Source organism: Canis lupus, chromosome 8 (assembly GCF_003254725.2).
Source record: "Canis lupus dingo isolate Sandy chromosome 8, ASM325472v2, whole genome shotgun sequence".
NCBI lineage: Eukaryota > Metazoa > Chordata > Mammalia > Carnivora > Canidae > Canis > Canis lupus.
The window spans coordinates 44145698-44169779 of NC_064250.1; the positions used below are offsets into that span (position 1 = coordinate 44145698).

The 24082-nt window shown below is 37.8% G+C and overlaps 1 protein-coding gene across 1 annotated transcript in view; it reads right to left on the minus strand.

Annotated features, from left to right (window-relative positions):
- Window positions 1-24053, minus strand: part of LOC112658018 (synaptojanin 2 binding protein) — a 38219-nt gene extending 14166 nt beyond the window's left edge. The window contains exons 1-2 of the mRNA XM_025444150.3: window positions 23864-24053; window positions 3015-3151 (exon numbers count right to left, since the gene is read on the minus strand). Of these exons, the coding sequence (XP_025299935.1) occupies window positions 3015-3151; window positions 23864-23927 (201 nt within the window). The 5' untranslated portion in view covers window positions 23928-24053. The remainder of the gene's footprint in view (window positions 1-3014; window positions 3152-23863) is intronic.
- Between the last annotated feature and the right edge of the window lie 29 nt (window positions 24054-24082).

The following is a 24082-nucleotide window of genomic DNA, read 5'->3' on the forward strand; positions in this document are numbered from 1 at the left end:
CCATTTTGTTATATAAAGGGTTTGGTCAAAAGGGAATATTCATCTATTCAGTGTAATAATTAGCTCATATCACCCTGAACTTCATAAAAATGCAGCATTCACTGAGCATGGACTGTTCTTAACTATCCACCTCCCATCATTTAGGCAGGCACACAACGGAAATGACAAACCTAAGCAGTTTACATTTTTTTCCCCTCAAAAATAAAATCTTTCCCTTGTAACCTATACAAATATTAAATTGCCCTAACCATCACATACAAAATAAACTCTGGGTGAGGAATCTCCATCTCCAGCCCTCATCTCAACTTCAGGTCCTTCTATTAGTAATACCTGTTTTTGTTTTATGGTTGTCAGATGCAATAGGGCCTTAAAAATAATTTATGTTAAAGGAATTTCTTTTCTTCCTCCCCCTCCCATTTTTTTAAGTTTAAACATTCCACAGAGGTCACAAAAAAATGTAATTTAACTTTTAATGAGCAAGAGGGAATTGCATAAGTCATGCAATTATTTAGTTTTACTTGAAATTAAGACAAAACACGGGCATTATTTCAAGAGAAATGGAAAGATTAATTTATTAGTCAATACTAACTCTAGGAAATCTAGATCACTAAATAAGATTTGTATTAGTTATCCAAAATGGATGTGCCAAGGAAGTAACATATTCTTAGTTTGATTATCTAGCAAAAGTTAAAAGAAAGAGCTGGGGCATATTTTACAACATGGAAAAATAGCCTATGTGAAGAGAACAGAAAAACCCATAAAGAATCAAGGAGAATATAAGCTAATAAACAGTTCAGCACCATCATTTTACAGAGACTCCACAGCCAGTATTAGAGCACTTAGTTAAATCAGAGGGAGAGTGAGTTACAAAGGAGACATAACCATTTAATGGTTAATGCCCAATGAGTTCACTTAAGGAGAGAGTGGAAAAGACAGTGAGAAGGTGAGAGAGGCAGTATTTCTTAGGAAAAGGATCTAGAAAGAATTATGTTGGAGCAAACTCTTGATAGGGAGACTGGAGTCATAAATAAGATAGCCCTAGAAAGAAAGAAAGAAGAGAATATGCTGGCCTTCTCCTCTTGTATATGCTCCATCTTTTTCTCTTCAGTCTTCTTTCTTTCTCTTCCTATCTGTTTTACAACTTTTGTCAGGCATTTCCTCCCTCTCTTCTTTCCCATATCTTAATTGTCCAAAACATAAACTTGAATCATTCCTTGTTATATGTCCTATATATATTTGTAATATTTAATATATTGTATAGGTCTTTGTAATATTTCTCATATTTGTTTTACTTTAATAAAGTAAAATCCTGTTTGGTGTAAATTTCAAGGTGAAGAGAGCAGTTTTTTTGACATTTACTTTTTGCTCCATGGACATCCATCTCCTACCATACTCTCTAAAAAAAAAAAAAAAAAACTTGAGTGCCTTCCAATAATTTCTTTTCTCTATGAGGCAATGGTCCACATAAGAAAGGCTGCTCATCTTAGCTTATGTTTAATAAATTCTCTCATACTGAGCTAAATGACCTTTTCCCTCCAATTATACCCTTAAAGACTGATTTGTTTTTATATAAAACCATACAAAATATCTATTAATTAACCATACAACCTTCTGTTTAGATACCTAGTCCTAGCTCCTCATTTACTTCTTAGGAGGCAGTACAGCATACTGATTAAGAGTAGGGGCTCCAAATTCAGACAGATCAGTTTTAGTCCTCTGCCACCTACCAGTTGTGTGACCTTGGGCAAGCTGTTTGACCTCACCAAGACTCAGCTTCCTTAGCAGCAAAGTAGTTATAATAATTGTACTCACCTCATAGGGTTACCACAATATTAAACAAACGTAAAGTTCTCAGCATATTGCTTAGCATATGGTGCTCAAAAACTTCTAACCATTCTCATATAATCTACCCTTTACCAAACCTTTTTGAATAATATGGCTGTCCTCTGAACCCCTATACTTTTCAAATGTAACCCAGGCCCCAGTATTCTGGAGAGAATGTGTTATATGTCACTATGAACTGCATAATTTCTGCCTACATGCTATACCATTAACAACCCACTCTTAAATTTTCCTTAATGTTCCACTCAAGTTGATTTCATGTTTTTAGGAGGTCTTTCTCCAGGGAGCTAATATGAAATAATCTACTTGTAAACCTCACAGTATCATTTTGAGATAAAAGGTATTTATCACTGTTTGTATCTTTCAAATTAATAAACAGGATCTAGGAGAAGGTTAATGGTCTGAAAAGAGGCAAAATAGCTGGTGAGAAGGACAAAAATAGGCTATTACTATCCAAAATACTATATTTATATTCTGGATCAGCCAATCTTTCTGGGCTTGCCTGAATTTCTTAACTTGTTCATTTGTTAAATATATATTGAGCATTGCAAGGATGTAAAAGGTTAAAAAAAAGATCTAGTCCCTGCCCTTGAGAAACTTTTAGAAAAGAATCAAATCAAAGCTCACCATATAGTAAGTGTCTTATTACAAACATTAGCTGAATGAAATGGGAGCACAATGGACAGATACCCAAATGAGAATGCATTCAAATTTTTCATCTTCATGACGGGTGAGAAGGGATTTGAGTCTAAAAAGGAAGCTTAATTTCTACCTTCCTTTTTTGTTTCTTTGGAGTAAAGGAAGACACACATTAATCTTTCAATGAAAGGGAGGTGATAAAGTATAACTGAAAAAGGACAATTGTGGGTTTTAAGTCTCTTTCCCCTACATCAGCCCCTCAACCTTTCCTATTCCCTGTTTTTTGAACTTGGTTAAAGTAGCTTCACATTCTGGACTGAAGATGCCTTGTCTATCAAGTAAGGAATTATCCTCTTTGCTCTATGTTTGGGCAGGAAAAGGTGACTGATCAAGGTCCCTCCCACCATATTCTACAATCCAGATATTTCCAGATCCAAAAAGGCAGGCAGAAATCTTCCCAAGGAAAGGGCTAAGGGTAAGAACTGGGGTCTAGGGAGCAAGAAACAGTGAAGGAGGCCGAAGCCAGTTCTCACCGAGAGGATCTTATCACCCTCCTGGAGCCGCCCATCCAGGGCCGCAGCCCCATTCTCTTTGATGCGGCTGACGTAGATGCCACTGTCGTTGGAGACATACTGCTGATCTGTCCCACCGACGATGTTGAAGCCCAGCCCTGAGAAAATCATGGAGGAGTTGTGAAGGAGATAGTGATGAAGTAGAAAGGGATTAGAGAAGAAAGAGAAAGAGGAGAGGCCTAGTGAGGAGGGGAGGCTGGTGAGTCAAACTGTGATGTAACTGGTCAATAGACACAGGCAAGGTTAGTGAAGAGGATCATCAACAGAGGTCAAGAGTACCCAGAGTTGCCCACTTAGGCCAGGCAAGATTAAAAATACAAACACAGAGATCAACATAGTCTGTTTAGTATAAAAAGAAAGATCTATATTCTAAACTCAGTAAAAGAATAACAGTGATTCTTGTAAGATGTACTTCTGTTCATATTCAATTCTGATTCTGCTGGTGGCATTTAAAGGACCCAATTCTTGACTTTCCTGCTATTAATGTAACAGGGTGAGTTCATAAGAAGCAAATGAACTATCTTTAATTTAGTGGAAGAGAGTTTCCTAATCAAAGTTTCCCCTTCATAGTTCCCTTCTCCCAACATTCAGGACAGTTTGCATATGGAGGTGTTTTGGAAAAAAATGGTCTTAGGAGTTTAATTTATTTTTCTATTTTGAGTGTAGGTGTTGGCAGGAATCCTGGGAACTAGAAAGGCAACTGAGGCTTCATGATAGGACTAAACCACCAAATTTACTTTTTCCTTTTCTATGACCAGTGAAAACAACCATGCATTTGGGTAGTCTGTCAAGTTTTATTCACTGTAGGAAACCAGCTACCCACTGATTAGCAACTCTCCATTCCACCCCCACGCCTAAACCCCTGGCAACCACCCTTCTATTCTTTGCTTCTCTAAGTGACTAATTTAAGTGGGTATAAAATTTCAGTTATACACAATGAATAAGTTCTGGAGATCTGGTGTACAACATGGTGCCTATAGATAACAACAGTGTTATTGTACACTTAAAAATCTATTAAGAGAGTAGATCTCATTTAAGTGTTCTTACCATAACAACAAATTAAAAAAAAAAAAAGATGACTTGTAAAGTGTCATTTCTATGGACCAACCAACCAAGTTGTGGAATTTCACTATTCAAAAATCATTGTTATAAACAGAATTTATCTATGCATTAAAAAGAAAAGGAAAAAAAAAGGAACCTCCCTAGGGTTTTCTGTCAGACACTGTAGAATTCATAGCCATAATGCCAAGAGAAAAGAAACAGTTTGAAAATAAAAAACAAAAATCTGGGGGCACAATTAGAAGGAACAGCCATAATCACTAGCTTATTTATTGATTTCAATAGAAAACAGATACTTAAGGAGACATTTGTGGGCTTTCTAAAAAATTCTCCCCATTGATGGGATGAAAGCTTGTGTGTGAAGCTCACAGTATTAACATAAGTACTAGTAAATCAATCTGCAATGTAAGGAAGCACATGGCCAAAGGGAGAGAAGCAGTAGGAAACAACTCATTTAGGTAGCATACCTTGCATAAAGACTATCTAAGCCAGAGAACTAAAGTGGTTTAAGATACAAGATGGCGGGCAGCCCTGGTGGCGCAGCGGTTTAGCACCGCCTGCAGCCTGGGGTGTGATCCTGGAGACCCTGGATCAAGTCCCACATCAGGCTCTCTGTATGATGCCTGCTTCTCCCTCTGCCTGTGTCTCTGCCTCTCTCGCGCTCTCTCTGAATAAATAAATCTTTAAAAAAAAAAAAAAAAGATACAAGATAGCAAGAGCTCCTTCTGTAAGCTTCCTTGAAGGGTGGGACATGAAAATTTAAGTTACTAAATGGTTCCTCTTAGAACACTCTTAATTTGTATCATAGTGGGTGGGAAGTACTAGAAAGGGGATGGTGGGTAGTTATGAGATAAGAGAGAAAGGTGAGTGAAGCTTGATTACTGAAGGCTTTGAAATCACTTCTAAACTGTGGCAAGTTTGAGCAAGGTGGCTGAGAACAACCAGCCTCACAATACTAGCACAAACTATTTGGAGAAAATCCTTCAAATCTAACATCTTCACCAAATGTTACAGATGACTCTGGGGACTTGGGCAATAGGAGGCACATGGTAAGTAGCTAAATGCAATACAGTAGTTAGAAAGAGGAGGGGATTCGCTACTGGTTAATGAAAGCTACAGAACAGTGTCTAAAAAGGGAGAGTGGAAGAAATCTTACTGAAATTTTCTATAAACATACAAGTATAGTCTACTCTCACCTAAAAATCAAATCAAATAGGCATGTATATAAGGATTGCTACATCAGTTGTAAATGAACTAACCATTTAACACGAAAACTCTGAGACTGACTTGAAGTCTGTTCAGCCAGAACACTCATAGAACTGAAATTACCTATAATTTGAAGCATTACTGAAATAACCAGAGTCACCAAAGCGCTGAGTAGCAGCACTACTGATTCAAACCTGATCACTTACTATGTGTCAAGTACTGTCTTTTGTTCTAAGGAAGACATAAAGCTAACTGGGACAGTCCCTGTTTTAATCACAGAAATTTATCCTTTTCCCTGTCCCTTTCAGATTTTGGAAAAACAAATTAAAGTCTCAAGACCTAGTCACAAATTCAATTCCATAAATGACCAGATATGTGGACTAAAATAAGTCAGTGTACCTCTGATCCTCGGTCTCTTTTTCTGTAACATAAGGATTACAAGTTCTGCCCTCTCTACCTCAAAAGATAATTGCTAGTGTCCAGTAACGTGAAATCTGAAAAAAAAATCCTTTATGACCTACAAAGTATACACTATAAGAGTAGTTGTCAATAAACATTGGTGCCTGCTAATGCCCCAAAATGGATAGTTTGGCAGAGTTCCCTTCAATTTAAAAAGCATCTCATTTTGGAACAATGTGACCATCCTTTCTATAAGGGTAATTAATATAAGAGGTGCTTAGGTGGCTCAGTCGGATAAGGGTTTGCCTTTGGCTCAGGTCATGATACCAGGGTCCTGGGATCGAGCCCTGCATGGGGCTCCCTGCTTAGCAGAAAGTCTGCTTCCCCATTCCTCCTGCTTGTGGTTTCTCTTTAAAATAAATAAATAAATAAATAAAATCTTTAAAAAAAGGGGGGTGGGTGGGTAGTGTAAGAATGTTAGTTGCAGCATGTTTTGTGGCAGGGTGGAACTGATGGCAATTTAGGTATCTATCCATTAGGGAATAGAAAAAATATGGTTAAGAGTTAGAATAGCTGAAAAATCATATACAAGGTAATAGTTTTAAAATGTAATGTCAATAATACAACAATATCTTCTTATAAATTAGAAACGCATACACACAAAACAGTATACCTACTTACAAAAGATGCATTAGAATGGGTACTTATGGGAGAAAGATACAGGATGAAGTTTAGGGATGAAGGGCAAAAATAAAGCCAGAGAGAAACCTTGTATGTACTGATGATGACAATGTGTTATGGAGCTAAAGGATATAATTAATTCAGCTATCATTATCTATAATCCAAAAGAGGGGAGAGGGATAAAGAAAAAAAGACTGGGACTCAAGTGACTTAAAAAAGTGATTGAATGACGAACGTTGGTTATAATGTGACAATAAGTTTTTTAAATGTAATAAGATTAAAATGGGTGCTTGGTCTTAATTTGGAATTTGCATTTAGAAGTCTAAATGCAAAAAAGATCGCATAAGAATGACACCACTGTAGGACTGAGAAAGGAACTTTGTTTTGTTTAAGAGCTTTGTAAAGTTAAACAAGAAATGCCTTTTTGTGGACCCCGCCACTCATCTCCAGGTCTAGAGACTTTGAGCTTCCTTATGCCTAAGAACAGTAACAGCAGAAGAACAGTTAATATTTATTGAGCATTTAATATAGGTACTAGTTTTGTGCTTTACGTATGTTATCACATCTAATCTTTTCAATGAACACGTGAAATGATTATTACATTTTACAGATGAATTTGAAGATGAGGCAAGAGATGAAGTAATTGTACAAAAGGTCACATAGCTCTTCAAAAAGCCAAGACAGTTAAGTCAGGATAGTTGATTCCTGAGGTGTGAATTTTAAACCATTTTGCCATACTTTATCTTTGTAGGAAATAGAAACAACTGCTTTAGGAAAAGAAGTCTGGAGGGTGCCTGGGTGGCTAGTCAGTTAAATGTCTGCCTTTGGCTCAGGTCATGATCTCAGGCTCCTGGGACTGAGCCCAGCAGCGGGTTCTGTGCTCTGCTCGGTAGGGAGTCTGCTTCTCCCTCTCCCTCTGCCCCCACTCGTGCTCTCTTTCTCTCTCTCTTAAATAAAATCTTGAAAGAAAGAAAGAAAGAAAGAAAGAAAGAAAGAAAGAAAGAAAGCAAGCAAGCTAAGCAAGGCTGCCTATCTTGAGAGTCAACCTGCCTATGTTGGAATAATCATTGTAGAACAGTTTCCAAGAATATGATATTACAGAGGAAGAACCGGTCATTCTGGAGGTCTGTCACCTTACTCAGAGTCCCTATTGGTTACTTTCAGGCAAGAGAAGGAAAAACTCTTCATGTATTTTAGATTTTTGTCTATAAAATCTAAAAGTTATAAAGTAAAAAAACAAAAAAACCCCAAAAAAACCCAAAACCAACAATATTTAGCCATATTATGCTGGAAACAATTCTAGACATAATTAAAATGAAACAAAACAGTCCATTAACACCAACAATGGTAGCCCCTTGTTGAATTATGAATACCTGACTGACAAACACCCTATTTCCCCCCATCAACCTGCAGGTTTCTCTATCCCAAGATAATCTCAATTTTCCCTAGGTGTCAATCAAACTCGTTTGTTTGCTTAATGGTAAAATATATGTAACATAAAATTTAACTTTTTAGCCATTTTTAACTGTATAATTCAGCAGCATTAAGTACATGCACAATGTTGTACAACCACCACCACTAACCAGATCTACACCATTTTCATCATCCCAAACAAAAATTCTGTACACACTGGACTGTAACTCCTCCCTTCTCTTCACCCCTGGTAACTTTATGTCTCTAGGAGTTTGCCTATTCTATATACCTTATATAAGTGGAATCTTACAATACTTGTTCTTTTGTGACTTGCTTTTTTTCACTTAGCATAGTATCTTCCAGGTTCACTTATGTTGTAACATGTATCAGAATTTCATTCCTTGGGATCCCTGGGTGGTGCAGGGGTTTGGCGCCTGCCTTTGGCCCAGGGCGCGATCCTGGAGACCGGGGATCGAGTCTCACGTCGGGCTCCTGGTGCATGGAGCCTGCTTCTCCCTCTGCCTGTGTCTCTGCCTCTCTCTCTCTCTCTCTGTGTAACTATCATAAGTAAATAAAAATTTAAAAAAAAAATAAAAAAAAAAGAATTTCATTCTTTTTACAAGTTAAATAATAATCTATTGTATGTACATGCCACATTTTGTGTATCCAGTCATCTATCAATGGACATTTGGTTGTTTCCACATTTTGGCTATTGTGAATAATGCTATGAACACTGGTGTAGAAGTATCTGTTTTGAGTCCCTGCTTTCAATTCTTTTGGGCAATTATCTAGGAACTGAATTGCTGGATCACATGGCAATTTTTTTGATAATTTAAGGAATTATTCAACTGTTTCCCTGAACAGCTGCATCATTTTACATTCCAACAAGCAATGCCCAGGGTTCCAATTTCTCCATATCCTCACCAATACTATTTATCTTTGCTTGTCTTCTGGAGAAAAGTCATTCTAGTGGATGTGAAGTAGTATGTCGTTATGGTTTTGATTTTACTTTCCTAAGGCCAGTGATATTGAATATCTTTTCTTGAGTTTACTGGCCATTTGAATATCATCTCTGGAGAAACATCCTCCAAGACCTTCACTTATTTTGAATTGTTTTGTTGTTGTTGAGTTGTTAAGAGTTCTTTATATTCTGGATATTAATCCATTATCACATGTAAGACTTGCGAATATCTCTCATTCTGTGTATCTTTAAATCTCTTTAGTGTCTTTGGATGCACAAAATTTTTAATTTTTGGTAAAACCCAAATTATTTTTTTCTTTTGTTGCCTGTGAATTTGATGTTATATTCAAAAAATCAACAAACCAGGACGCCTGGGTGGGTTAGTGGTTGAGCGTCTGCCTTTGGCTTGGGGCATGATCCTGGAGTTCCAGGATTGAGATCCTGGGATCACACCCTGAGCCAAAGGCAGACGCTCAACTGCTGAGCCACCCAGGCATCCCTATAAGTATTATTGTATTTGATGCTTTTGTATATGGATTTAATTTCCTTTTCATATTGTTTATTGTTAATGTATAGAAACTAAACTGATTTTGTGTGTTGAGTTTGTATCCTGCAACTTTGCTGAATTTGTTATAGATTCTAACAAGTTTTGTTTGTGGAACCTTTAGAGTTTACTACATGTAAGATTATGTTATTTGTGAATAGAGACAATTTTACTTCTTCCTTTTCAATCTGTATACCTTTTCTTGCCTAATCATTTTGGTTAGAACTTTTAATATCATGTTGAACAGAAATGGTGAAAGAAGACACCTTTGTTTTGTTCCTGATCTTAGCTTTCACGCTTACATAAGTAAGTATGATGTTAGCTATGGATTCTGCATACATGGCCTTTATCATATTGAGGAAGTTCCCTCCCATTCCTACTTTGTTTTTAACAAGGAAAGGTGTTGAATATCTTCAAATGCTTTTTCTGTATCTGCTGAGATGATCATGTTAGTTTTTCCTTCATTCTATTAATATAATTACACCGAGTGATTTTCTTTCACTGAATCTTCTGCATTCATGGAGTAAATCCCATTTTGTCATAGCATATATTTCTCTTAATGTGTTGTTGAATTAAAACAGTGTAGCTCGATGATCACCCTTAGTAGTCCATGTGGAGGCAATTTCTGATCACAACCACAGGAAGTACAACCCAAGCAGAACCTACTAGCTTCACTGAGTTGATGAAATGGGGATTAAAGTTTGAAGAGGGTGAGGTCGCTGAAAGCTGCAGGGCAAAGTTCTGCAAAAGAGGAATGTACGCAGAAAAAGAGATCCAGGTATCTGCATGAGTCTTTACCCAATACTGGCCCATGCGTATGTTGAGTCAAACTCCACAAAGCCAGAAAAACAAAAACTAGGAATTTGTATGCTGAATAAGTCTCAGAGTTCACAAAGTGTAGGGAGATTTTCAAGTTCTGTCCAGCCAGAATGGAAATCTTCAATGGTTCCCTTGAAAATTCTGTGGACACTAAGAGCATACCTCATTTGTAGAGCTGAACTATACCTAAAGTAAATGCTACTTTAGAGTAAGAAAAGGTTATAAACAGGACTTCAGGAGGTCAAATTCATCTACAAGTTACTTAACTGTCTGCTAAACAAAGTTTAACATTATAACATTAACAATGGTAATGTAATAAAACAAAATACAGATATGCAACAATGTAATATTCACAACATTCAGAATCTAATTAAAAATTAACATGCTAAGAAGCAAGAAAACATGACCCATAATCAAGAGAAAAATCAGTCATTAGAAACAAAGCCAGAAATAATAAAGGATGAAATGGGCAGACAAGGATGTTTAAAAGGCTATTGTAGCTATGTGAAGATAAAAGTCAAACATAATGACAAAATGGAAGATTTTTTTCAAGTCTTAATCTACTGAGTTGATTTTTGTATATGGTATAAAATAGCAGTTGTTTCATTCTTATGCATGTTTGCATGTCTTTGCATTCTGTCTAGTTTTCCTAACACCATTTTTGAAGAGACTATCCTTTCCCTATTGTATATTCTTAGTCCCTCTGTCATTAACTAATTGACCATACATGCATGGGTTTATTCCTGAGTTCTCTATTCTGTTCCATTGATGTAATGTATGAAAATGGAAGATTAAAAAAAAAAAGAAAGAAACTTACAGGTTTGAAAATTACAATGTCTGAAAGGAAAAATATACTTGATGTGATTAACAGCAGATTTAATACCACAGAGGAAAAGATCAATGAATCTGAAGACTTAGAAGGGAAACCACAGTAACATGTAGGATAACGGCAATACATAACTGGAGTTCCAGAAGAAGAGGAAAAAAGGAAGCAAAAAATATTCAAAAACCACAATTGGCTTGGGTGCCTGGGTGCTTCGGTCAGTTAAGTATCTGCCTTTGGCTCAAGTCATGATCCCAGGGTCCTGGAATAGAACCCCACATCAGGCTTCCTAATCAGTGGGAGCCTGCTTTTCCCTCTTTCCACTTGTGTTCTCTGTCATTAGCTCTGCTCTATTAAAAAAAACAAAAACAAACAAAAAAACACAACTGTTTCAAATTTGCAAAAAATATACACAAACAGATCCAAGAAGCTCAACTAACTCCAATCAGAATAAACACACACACACAAAAAACCCCAGCAAAGTATATCATAACCACATTCTTAAAAACCAAATATAAAACGAATCTTAAAAGGAGTCAAAGGAAAAAAGGGCACATGAGTACTAAGTTGCAAAGATGAGAATGACAAGTCTTCTCAGAAACTATACATGCTGTAAGGCAATGAAACATCATCTTTAAAAAGCTAAAAGAAAAATAAAGATCAACTTAGAATTTTATATCCAATGAATATAGCATTCAAAAAGAACAGCAAAATAAATATTTTTTAGAAAAACAAAAGTTGCAAGAATTTGTCACAAGATCCATACTATGATAAATGTTAAATCTTTCAGGCAAAAGAGAAATAATATTGAATAGAAACTGGATCATATAAAGGAATGAATACTACCAGAAATCATGAATACATGGGTAAATACAATTTAAAATGAAAGGGAAGGACATAGATACACTAAACAGCTGGATGGGCCCTTTAAATATAAAGCAGACTTCAGAAGATGGAATAGGGACAATTCCTAAAGAAAAAGGAGTCAATTTATCAAGATGACATTAAAGCATTAAATCTGAATGGACACAAATAACAGAAATTAAATATTTATGGAGCAAACACAAGGCAAATAAAAAAATGACAGTTCTAAGTTTCAACACTTCTCTCCCTATAATTGATAGAACAAGTAAACAGAAAAATCAGTAAGAATACAAAACACTTGAGCAACACTAAGAACCAACCTGACCTAATTTATCTTTTACAGAACAAAACACCCAACAACTATGGAATAAACATTCCTTTCTAATGTATAGGTAATATTCACAAAGATTGACCATAGACTGCTCTATAAGTCTGTCTCGATAAATTTCAATAGACCTAAATTAGAAATCAGCAAAAATAATGGTTTCTTTTATTGGGCTGCCGTAAAAATAAATACCATAGACTACATAGTTGAAATTTCTTTTCTGGAAGCTTGGGAAGTCTGAAACCAAAGTACCGGGGATCCCTGGGTGGCTCAGCGGTTGCATCTGCCTTGGGCCCAGGGCCTGATCCTGGAGTCCCGGGATCAAGTCCCACATCGGGCTCCCTGCATGGAGCCTGCTTCTCCCTTTGCCTGTGTCTCTGCCTCTCTCTATCTCTCATGAATAAATAAATAAAATCTTAAAATAATAATAATAAAAATAAGATAAATAATAAAACCAAAGTACCAACAAGACAATTTCATGCTTAGGCCTCCTCTTGACTTATAGGTGGCCACCATCTCACTATGTGCTTCTTTGTGCATGTGCAGAGAGAGAGAGGAGTTCTCTGGGTTTCTATAAGGACACTAATTCTACAGGATCAAAGCCCCATCCTTAACTTCTTTTAACTTTAATCACTTCTGTAAAGGCCTTATCTCCAAATATAGTCACACTGAGGGTTAAGGCTTCAACATATGAATTTGGAGGCGGGGCGGGGCGGGGCGGGGGGGGGGGTAGGGGGAGGACACAAACATTCAATTCATAACAGTAAAATATTGTGGGATGCCTGGGTGGCTCAGTGGCTGGGTATCTGCCTTGGCTCAAGGCGTGATCCTGGGATTCGGAATCGAGTCCCCATTGGGCTCCTTGTGGGGAGCCTGCTTCTCCCTCTGCCTGTGTCTTTGCCTCTCTCTCTCTCTCTCTCTGTGTGTGTCTCTCGTGAATAAATAAATAAAGTCTTAAAAAGAAAAACCCAAACAATAAGATATTGGAAAAAAAAAAATCTCTCAATGTTTGGTAAACAAATAACCCATGAGTAAAAGATTAAACTATAAGGGAAAATAAAAAACACTGTAGTTGAATGACAAAGACAATGAAATCACAGTGTATTAAAAATTGTGGGATGTAGCCAAAGGAACAGTTAGAGGAAAATTTGTAGCTTTACATACTCACAGAATAAAAAAAAAAGGTACAAAATCAATGACATCAATTTCTAACTTAAGAAGCTAGGAAAAGGGCAGCCCAGGTGGCTCAGTGGTTTAAGGCCACCTTCGGCCCAGGGTGTGGTCCTGGAGACCCAGGATGGGTCCCACGTCGGGCTCCCTGCATGGAGCCTGCTTGTCCCTCTGCCAGTGTCTGTGCGTCTCTTTCTCTGTGTGTGTCTCTCATGAATAAATAAATAAAATATTTATTTTTTAAAAAGCTAGAAAAAGAAGACTAAGATCAATCTTCCTTTTTTGTTCTTCTTCTGGAACTCCAGTTATGTATTGCCATTATCCTACATGTTACTGTGGCTTCCCTTCTAGGTCTTCAGGTTCATTGATCTTAGTCTTCTAAGGACTAAAGGAAGTAAAAAAAAGAAAATAATACAGTGAAAAAAATTTAACAGAGCCAAAGGACAGTTCTTTAAAGGATTAATAAGGTTGATGAATTGGTAGCAAGACTAATCCAGCATATGTAATTTATGAATTAGCAATTTCAGGAATACCAAATGGATTATTACTATATATTCTAAAGATATTAAAATAAGAATATTATGAATAATAATGGTATTTTCAATAAAATGGGAGAATTCTTTTTTTTTTTTTTAAAGATTTTATTTATTTATTCATGAGAGACGCACAGAGAGAGAGAGGGGCAGAGACACAGGCAGAGGGAGAAGCAGGCTCCATGCAGAGAGCCTGACGTGGGACTCAATCCAGGGTCTCCAGGATCATGCCCTGGGCCAAAGGCCACGCTAAACCGCTGAGCCACCCAGTCTGCCCAAATGGGAGAATTCTTTAAAAAAAAAAAAAATCACAAATTATCAAAACTGACTCAAGAAGAAACAGAATATTTGAATATCCTCATATCTATTAAAAATATCTCCAACCATGTTAAAGATACTGAATTCACAATAAAAAATATTCCCACAAAGACTACTTCAGGCCTAGAATGTTACACTAGTGTATAATAGCAAACATTTAAGGAAGAAATAATTCCCTTATGCAAAAAAAAAAAAAAAAATCCACGATAAGTTTCTCAGCCCATTTTATGAGAATAAGTTAACCTTGATACTAAGGAGGTGGGGGGGTGGGGAGTGAAATAGGTGATGGGAATTAAGGAGTGCATCTGTCCTGATGAGCACTGGGTGTTGTATAGAATTACTGAATCACTATACTGTACACCTGAAATTAATATTCTATAGTATGTTAACTATACTAGAATTAAAATTAAAAAATGTTTTTTAAAGATATTATTTATTTGAGACAGAGTACACATGAGAATGAGCAGGGGGAAGAGCTGAGGAAGCTCGACTCAGGACTCGATCCCAGGACCCTGGGATCATGACCTAAGCTGAAGGCAGCTGCCTAACTGAGTCACCCAGGCACCCCTAAAAATTATTTAATTAATAACTATTACTTCCCTGTTTTTTACCCTTACACACACAGCTGTTCCATATCTCCATGACTTTGTCTTCTTCCCTTTACCTGGAAACATACTTCACTGTAATTACATGTTTAATGATCTCTTCACCCTACTACAATAATTAGTTCCAATTATGAATAAACTGCTATAAACATTTGTGCACAGGTAACTGGCTTTTGTTCATTTTTATGTCTCCTGTGCCCATACAGCACCTCCTAAATATACAGACCTCAGCCTGTGTCAAATGACTGTTAATGCCATTGGAAATAACACCCAGGCCAGGAACTCCTAACATTTCTAGTTCTAAGGAAATCTAGCAAGGTTTAAAAATGTCTCTGTAAGACTCTAGTAAGCTTTTTCATAACCCTAAAAAAGGCGGCACAAAAGAAAAAGAAAAATATAGAAGGGAAAGGCCAATGACTTTAAAATTCCTATGACACAGGTCACTCTGCCTTTCCTGGATGACTTACCTCCTATCTTGCTGAAGTCTATTCTCCACATAGCAGAGGTAATGGTAGGCACCATTTAAGCACTTTACATGAATTGAGTTATCTTTTGGTAAAATGCTTAGAACAGTGCCTGGTACAGAGTCTGTTATATAAAATTATTTGTAAAACAAAGAAATTCATTTAAGTCTCACAACTCCATGAGTAGGTTCGAGTAATGCTCTCATCTAAGGAAAATGAGGCATATAGAAAGAAGTGTGGTAACTTACCCAAGGTCACACAGCTAGTAACTCCGCATTCTGGCTCTTAATCACTATGCTCTGCTGCTCACTGAAATTATATTAAAATTCAATTCTCTTCTGTATCCACAGTATCTAGCAAAAAACCCCATGCCCTATAGTCGCTGCTCAATAAATATGTGTGGATTTAAAGAATGAAAGAATGATTCAAATGTGTGACTGAAGAGATGAAAAGACTAAGTATATTTTCATTCAAAACTATTATATGCTCTACAGAAATCCTCTGGTGCAAAGATAAAATATGTCACTTGTTCTTTGCTACCTCGTCCACAAGACATGAACAAGTAAATATCTACTGACAAATAGAAAGAGGGAAAAATCTTTAACACTGAAGGAACAAAAAGATGGTGTAACAACCCAAAAACATGTTATGCCCATATCACAATGCTCCATCTCCTGGGAGCAACAAAGAATATGGCTTCCCAAAGATGGTTCAGGCAGTACCTGCCAGGATGTATACGAGGACCTCTTTTTATTACTCTGTAAAAGATTCAAAGTAAAGGAAGCATTGCCAAGTGAGTCACTCAAAAGGACATTGAGGAAGTAGGCCCTATGCACCTCTCTGGTTTCAATTCTCAGAATACCATGAATTTCTGACTTTTGCCAATTGGATAAATCCTTCTACTGTGGACAAGAGAGGTAATATGGGCAGCCCGGGTGGCTCAGCGGTTTGGTGCCACCTTCAGCCCAGGGCTGGGTCCTGGAGACCCAGGATCGAGTCCCACATCGGGCTACCTGCACGGAGCCTGCTTCTTCCTCTGCCTGTGTCTCTGCTTTTCTGTCTCTCATTAATAGATAAATAAAATCTTTAAAAAAAAAAAAAGCGAGATATAATGTAACACCTGTTAGTTAAATAGCCAATCCTGCACTAATCAGTTTAAATTCTGCCAGCACCGTAATTTTTTCAAAACAAGTTATGTGACCTTGTGGTTTTTACCTTTATAAGCCTGTACTCCCAGCTCACAATCCAGGGCACATTATCAATTTTGGTTGACCGTATCTCCCAGTGAAACCCCAAATAAGCATTTTGGTTGCTTTATACCCCCTCGTTTGACAGCTCCCCAACTTTTCTCTGAAATATTTATGTAGATATCTTTAATCTCTCATTCCATTATAAACCTTTGTTCAAACACTGAATGTATAGGCCAGGTCTCTACTGGATGTCTCCATTTGCTCCTTTGCTTTCAAAGTGTTTCAATCTCTTCATTTTTACATCATATTACAATCTGTACCCTCCCCCACTGCCCTCTTTTCTACTTTCTCTTACTCTACTGCTTCTTGCCCCAAATATGGTAATCTGCACATTGTAGCAGGCATGGACATACCATAGTTTTGTTAAGGGGAGAATGATACTATCTAATTTATTTCTGAAACACTTCCTAAAGACATTTAATATGGTCTCAAGTCTTCTGTCTGATTCTACAAGGGATAGAACATATCTTATGAAGGATCATCACTATTTTGGTTTTTCTACCTTTTTTTTTTAAGATTTTATTTATTTATTCATGAGAGACATACACACAGAGAGAGGCAGAGACACAAGCAAAGGGAAAAGCAGGCTCCCTGCAGGGAGCTGGATGTGGGACTCTATCCTGGGACTCCAGGATCATGCCCTGGGCTGAAGTCAAGTGCTAAACTGCTGAGCCACCCAGGTGTCCCAGTTTTTCTACCTCTTGAAGGTACTTGGCATATGCCTTTCATAATTAATAATTACCCTTCTATTCTCCTAACTGTAAAATTCTTAAAAATAGGGATCTTTTAGTCTTTATTTTAGCAAATATAATTCCTAATCATAGTGTAGGCATGTAGTAAACACTAAATGAATGTTTTTAAAAACAGCTTCCCTTTATTTCTGAGCTCTGAAACCAAGTTTGTTCCTATTCTATCATCTTGGATCTTTTTCCTCAATAAGCAATTTTGTATTTATTCAGTCACTGGTGACCTTCCTGCCTAGTCACATGGATTTAAAAAAATGTTTCTATAGTTCAGCATCTATCAGCTTGCCTTTCTACTTCTCCAAAGTAATTTCTAGATGTCTTACTTTACAGTTATTCTTGGAAAAAAAATTTTTTTTATTCTTGGAAAAATATTAACAAGAATGATCCTTGAAGCAATCTTTAGAGACTGGTATAAAACACTCCTCTCAATCTCAATCTATCTACACTCTCCTACCAATCTATCCCTGATTTTATAGTATACTGTCTCCTTGTTCCTTGAATTTTAGTTTCCTATGCATTATAATACCTTATGTTCAAATTCATTCTTTCTTTCTTAAAGTTAGTGGAGAGCCCTGTTTGACTTTTTGAAAGCTGAAATAGACCATGTTACTAATTCTCTTTACTTACAACATTCTATTATATTTTTCTGACATTTTATCAGTTTTTTTTAACAATTTTTTTTGAAATTTTTATTTATTTATGATAGCCACAGAGAGAGAGAGAGAGAGAGAGAAGCAGGCTCCATGCACTGGGAGCCTGATGTGGGATTTGATCCCGGGTCTCCAGGATCGTGCCCTGGGCCAAAGGCAGGCGCCAAACCACTGCGCCACCCAGGGATCCCTTTATCAGTTTTCTTAGTCATTTCATGAACACTTACCCACCACTTTGTGTCATACCAGCAAGGTATTAGGAAAACAGAAGATGAAGTATGTATCTTTTGAATCAGAAGAGCTCAGAGTGAAGTAGAGGGGGAGAAAACACAAGTAAGGAAGCAAATATAGAAATAAATAAATAAATAATATGCACAGAGTCCAGCTGGAACATAAAGAGAATAAAAACTTTGTATGATGATTCAGAACCTGGGTTTTTAAGTCATACAGACTTGAATATGATCCTTAGCTCTACCTGTCAAAGAACTGTGTGACCTAAGAGTCAAGGTTTTCCCATTTTTAAAATGGGATAATAAGGGATCCCTGGATGGTACAGCGGTTTGGCGCCTGCCTTTGGCCCAGGGCGTGATCCTGGAGACCTGGGATCAAATCCCACGTCGAGCTCCCAGTGCATGGAGCCTGCTTCTCCCTCTGCCTATGTCTCTGCCTCTCTCTTTCTCTGTGTGACTATCATACATAAATAAAAATTTAAAAAAAAAATGGGATAATAACCATTTCATCTGTTCCTTGTTGAGAGTACATGAAACAAAGTGCTTAGTATAACAATACACGGTAAGCACTCAATAAATGGTGTATGATATTCATTAACAAGGGGGCAGCTAGCCTGTAAGGCTTCCTGGAGGAGGTAACTCTTGAATTCAGTCATAATCAACGAACAGGAAGGGGAAGGAATCAAAACGGAACCTTAGAGAAAAGTTAAGTTTCCACTCTAGCATTAAAACTTTTCATAATCCAGTCTCTAAGTACCTCAGCAACCTCATCTCCCTTAACTCTCCTAAAAGAAGGCTCCTTTCCATCCAGGCTGGTATACTCACTGACCTCAGAATATGCTTTACTAATTTTCCCTTTACTATTACTGCCTAGGCCATACCCTTCCCTATGCCTGGCACTGGTCTACAGACTATCTATAAGACCAACATAAATTCTACCTTTTTTTTTTTTTAAAGATTTATTTATTTATTCATGAGAGACACAGAGAGAGAGGCAGAGACATAGGCAGAGGGAGAAGCAGGCTCCTCAAAGGGAGCCCGATAGAGACTCGAACCCAGGACCTCGGGATCATGACCTCAACCACCCAGAAGCCCCAAATTCTACCTTCTTATAATTTAGGAGTCTGGCCATTATCAATGGCTCCATTCTTTGAACTTTTCCAGCACAAGGTCAGATTAACACACACCCCACCACATTTCTTCTGCCCTCTGACAACATACACACTCATCATAGTCCTCCTTAACCATCCTTTGCACTGAGATTTCACTTTTCACATGTGAATGTAATGTCTCCATTGGAATGTAAATTCCATGAGGGTAAGACTTTATACAAGCAAGAGAAAACAGGACAAAGATAGCGCACCTTAGTGTCAGATTTATTTGGCACATGAGGGAACAGTTCAGAAAACTCTTAGCAACAGTGTCAAGGTCAAATGCAAAGCACATGACCAATCTGTAGAGACTTAAATGCTTGGACTTAATATGGTTTCCTGTTTTTAGGTTCTTACCTTGATATGCCCTCAGCTCTATCAACAGCTAACTATAAAAACTTTCCACTGTGGACTATGCTAGTCATTTAAGATGCCTCAAATCCTTAAGGCATGATATAAGCAAATAAAGGTCAGGAGAAAGACTGGCGACAACTCCTTAGAAATGGCTACTTTAATGGAAGGTAGTATATGGAATAGTAGAATCAACAGATCTATGTTAAACTTACTGGCTTTAAAACTTGGATAAATCCCTAACGTCTCTGAGAGATCATTTTCTCATCTAATAATGTGGATGAATCACTTAAGCACTCAAGGTTGCTGTGAAGATGAAATGAGTTAATATATAAAGTAACTAACACAGTACCAGAAATATAATACCCTTCTAATTATTCATTATTAAAACATCAAACTAATCCACAATTCTCTGCAAAAAAAAAAAAAAAAAAAAAAAAAAAAAGTAAAAAAATAGGGATTCTCTTCCCTCTTTAAAGATATCAGGAACAACCTGCTGAACCCCATTGAGGCCTCAGTCTTGAACAAGGAATCTTAATTCTAATATCCAGTGGATCAGAGGGTTGTCTTTATGGTCAATCGCTACCTGTTTTGGGGGAGGGGAGGATAGCAGGAGGGGAGAGGGAAAGAGCTGGAGGGGGGGCTCCTAGATTAGATTCTTGTGATACTTGTTAGAGTAACTGGGTCTTTTCAAAATTAAGAACACTTAATTTGATAAAGGACAATGTGGGAGGCTGAGAGACTGTAACCAAGCTGAACACCCATAGAAAGTAAAAAGATCAATGGTGTTCCATAAAGGATAAAAGGTGAATTCTTCAAACCTTTGAAACCATTTAAAATTGTGACCACCACCTCTTCAGATCACCCACTGTTAGTCCAAAATGGCAGGAGTTATAACATAACATGCGAGATGGGCCAAAAAAATAATAAATTCCTAGAAGTGGAAGACACTTCCAAAGTCATCCAGCCTAAGTGTTCTCTTAAACAGTTGAGGAGGTAGGAATGGGAGAGATGCCAAGCTACATGCCAAGTCTCTTTCTGCCTCACCAGATACTCACTTCCCCTAAGATTTCGTTTTTTCCCTTGAAGTAAGCATGATCACACAGAACAAGCTAACTTACCTTGCAAAATGGGCCCAAACACTGAAAATATCTCAAGACTCTTGCCCTTGATAGAACACTGGCACAAAAGTGCAGAATGTGCATTTTTTGCTGTTACCTGATTAAACTATCAGGTCTCTGCATAGGAAGTTGTACATACAGAGTGACAATGTTGCCTACAAGCAGAAATACATATTTATAAGTAGTGGCTTTTCATAGTTCTTCTACAGGACAAAAGATCTCTATGAGCCTACCAAAGTTACTAGAAGTTTCTGGTGGTGATAAATGACTTCTTCCCTCTGTGTGTTCATGATGACACATTAAAGAAAAGCTGAATTAGAATGTGAGGCTTCTTACAACATACCAGGTAACTAGCTCTGAGAGGTGACAGAAACTTGAAACATTCTCTTGATAACTGAAGCAACCAAACATCAAATGACTGTTTTATCCCAGTTCAATCCTAAATTTGTGACTCCATTCTCCTAAACTCTTAAATTTATCAACTTACAGGAGTAAGACATGAAAATACTTAGGAAAATTAAAGGAGTCACCTGGTAAATAAATATTCATTGTGAATAAACATACATATACTATAGAAACTAAACTACTGGGATCCCTGGGTGGCGCAGCGGTTTAGCGCCTGCCTTTGGCCCAGGGCGAGATCCTGGAAACCCGGAATCGAATCCCACGTTGGGTTCCCGGTGCATGGAGCCTGCTTCTCCCTCTCCCTCTGCCTGTATCTGTGCCTCTCTCTCTCTCCGTATCATAAATAAATAAATAAATAAAAGACTGTTAAAAAAAAAAAAAAAAGGAAAAAAAGAAACTAAACTACTTTTGAGGGAAATATATTAACTAGATGTAATTACTCTTTTTAATTAGTTCCTTGAAGTTTGTCCTAACTCAAATGATTCAGAAAAATGTCAACACTAAGAACTTTAGGTTTCAAAGATCAGCAGGATCAGAAATTTTGGAGAATAGTGAGCTGAACATTAGTCAACCCTACTATGCAAACTCCAGAAAAGGTGAAGTGATATTACACTGAACTTTAAAAATATATTCAGTGACTTGAACACCCAAGATAATATCAGAGTTCTGCTCTGCTGTGGATGCCACAGCAAAAGAATTATGTCAAAGTACATTAAATTCTTAGGAGACACGAATCAAATCCCAAATCACATCAAGGCAGCTAATATAATAATTAGGGATACTGAGGCTATAGAGGAAAAAGACAAAACAGGAGCAGAACAACTAGATGTCTTTAAATACTTGCAGGATAATCAGAAAAGGAACTAGCATTGTTTTAACTGGCCCTAGGAACAAGAACCAGTGGATGAACAGTATAAGAATGCAGATTTGGCTTAACAATACTTTTCCATATTAGCTTCAGAAGTCAATAAATATGAAGAGTGAGAGGAGAGGGGCACCTGGGTGGCTCAGTCGGTTGAGCGTCTGCCTTTAGCTCAGGGCATGATCCCAGGGTCCTGGGATTGACCCGTCTGTCGAGCTCCCTGCTCATCAAAGTCTTTTTCTCCTTTTGGTTCTGCCTGCTTGTGCTCTTTCTTTCAAATAAATAAATAAATAACATCTTAAAAAAAAAAAAAGAGGAGAAATTTACATAAAGTAGGAAAAAGGAGTCAAAAAAACTGGGCATACTGAATGAGCATTCAACAAACATTTAGGTGCTCCTCTGAAGCAGGACATTAAGTCATGCAGATTAGAATGAATTACATCCATAAGTGAAGCTGACTTCCAATCTTCTATGACAAGAAAAAAGGCAAAGTACGGATGATTCTGAAAGGTATATTTTATGAAGAACAGTCTCTAAGTGGTATTCAAGATATTGCACAATTCCACATGAGACAAGATGATGGACTGTTCTAGTAAATGGTAATGGAGCCAAAAGGAGCAGAGATTTATGGAAACATTTCAGAACTAGAGCTCATGGTACTTGATGACTCTTGGAATAACAGTATTTAGCAGGATTTTTGTGCTAATCTAGCTATTCATCTATTAATAATAACAACAATGGAAGCAAACACACAGTGCTATCTAGGGTGTCAGGCAATGTTCTGAACGTTTTACATAGATTAACTCATTTCATTCTCATAACCCTTTGCAATATATTCTATTATCACGCACATTTTAACGGATGAGAAACTAAGGCTTAGCTTCTATCAGGAGAGTTAGGCAGACAACCGATGTCAAAGTTCTATTAAGAGGTTAGATGCCAGATGGATCTACATAATCCCGGAGCCAAAGCTCTTAAATCAGTAGACAGCTGTAAGGGGAGGCAACAAAACCCAAGGCAGGCTGCATATAATGAGTTAAGAGCCCAGTGGAGTGAGAGCGTTGGCGGAAACACAGGGGTTTGAGGAGAAAGATGACTGAAAGCTAAGTGAGGATTTAGCGGTATCAGAATCACAGGACGTGCTTGTTTTGAAAAAAAGAAAAAAAAAAAAGAGAGAAGAAACAACTCAAACAAACAAAACCTGCATTGAATCCAATTTCCTAAGAGATGGGACCTAGGAAATTTTTTTTTTTTTTTTAAAGCAAAAGCATAACCGAGAAACCCTGGGTAATATTGAGGCCCAAGTAAGCTTTAAAAAGTGCTGTGGCAGATCTCTAAGGTTTCTTAGCGTTTTAGCATTCCAGTCGACACTCTAAATGAATTTCCCAAAAAAATGAAAAGAAGGAGGGGAGATTCCAGCAGTTAAAAAAACAACAAAAACAAAAACACAAAAAACGGCCATGCGTTTACAGTCAACACCGTGTACGCTCCCATTTTTCACTAAACAGGTCCTCACGGGAACAGGGATAAAAAGCAGGCAACGGAAGGAGGGGTGTGGTGTTAAAAAAGCAGGCTTGGGGCAGAACTTTCTGGTACAATTTGCCCGCCAAGGAAAACCTCCCTGACTATAAATACATGTGACAATCCGACTGAAAAATGAGGTGGATTCCTCGGATCCGGGTCCGGCTAACGAAGGATGCCAATATGGTCTTGTACGTGCTCAAAGCGTCGCAGGGAACCTCTAGGCTGGGGCCTGTCTGCTCCAAGGCCAAACCAACCGGGGCTCAGCAGAGGAGGTTGTCTGCTCCGCAATTACAACCTCAAGCACCCTGCTCCCGGAGACCACCTGTGCGCACGTACCCGAGGGTCCCCTCGTAAGATTGATTTCCTCCTCAGTGACCAAGTAATCCACTCTTCCGTTCATGTCTCACCGCTCGGCCGGCTCCGCGCCCGGGTCGGCTGGGACTCGCGCAGGTGAAGGTGAACCAATCTCTGCGCGCCACCCGAGGCACAACGCTTTCGGTTTCAGCAGCCCGCGGACCGGAAGAGGAAGGCGGGCGCGCTGGGAGCGCGGGGCAT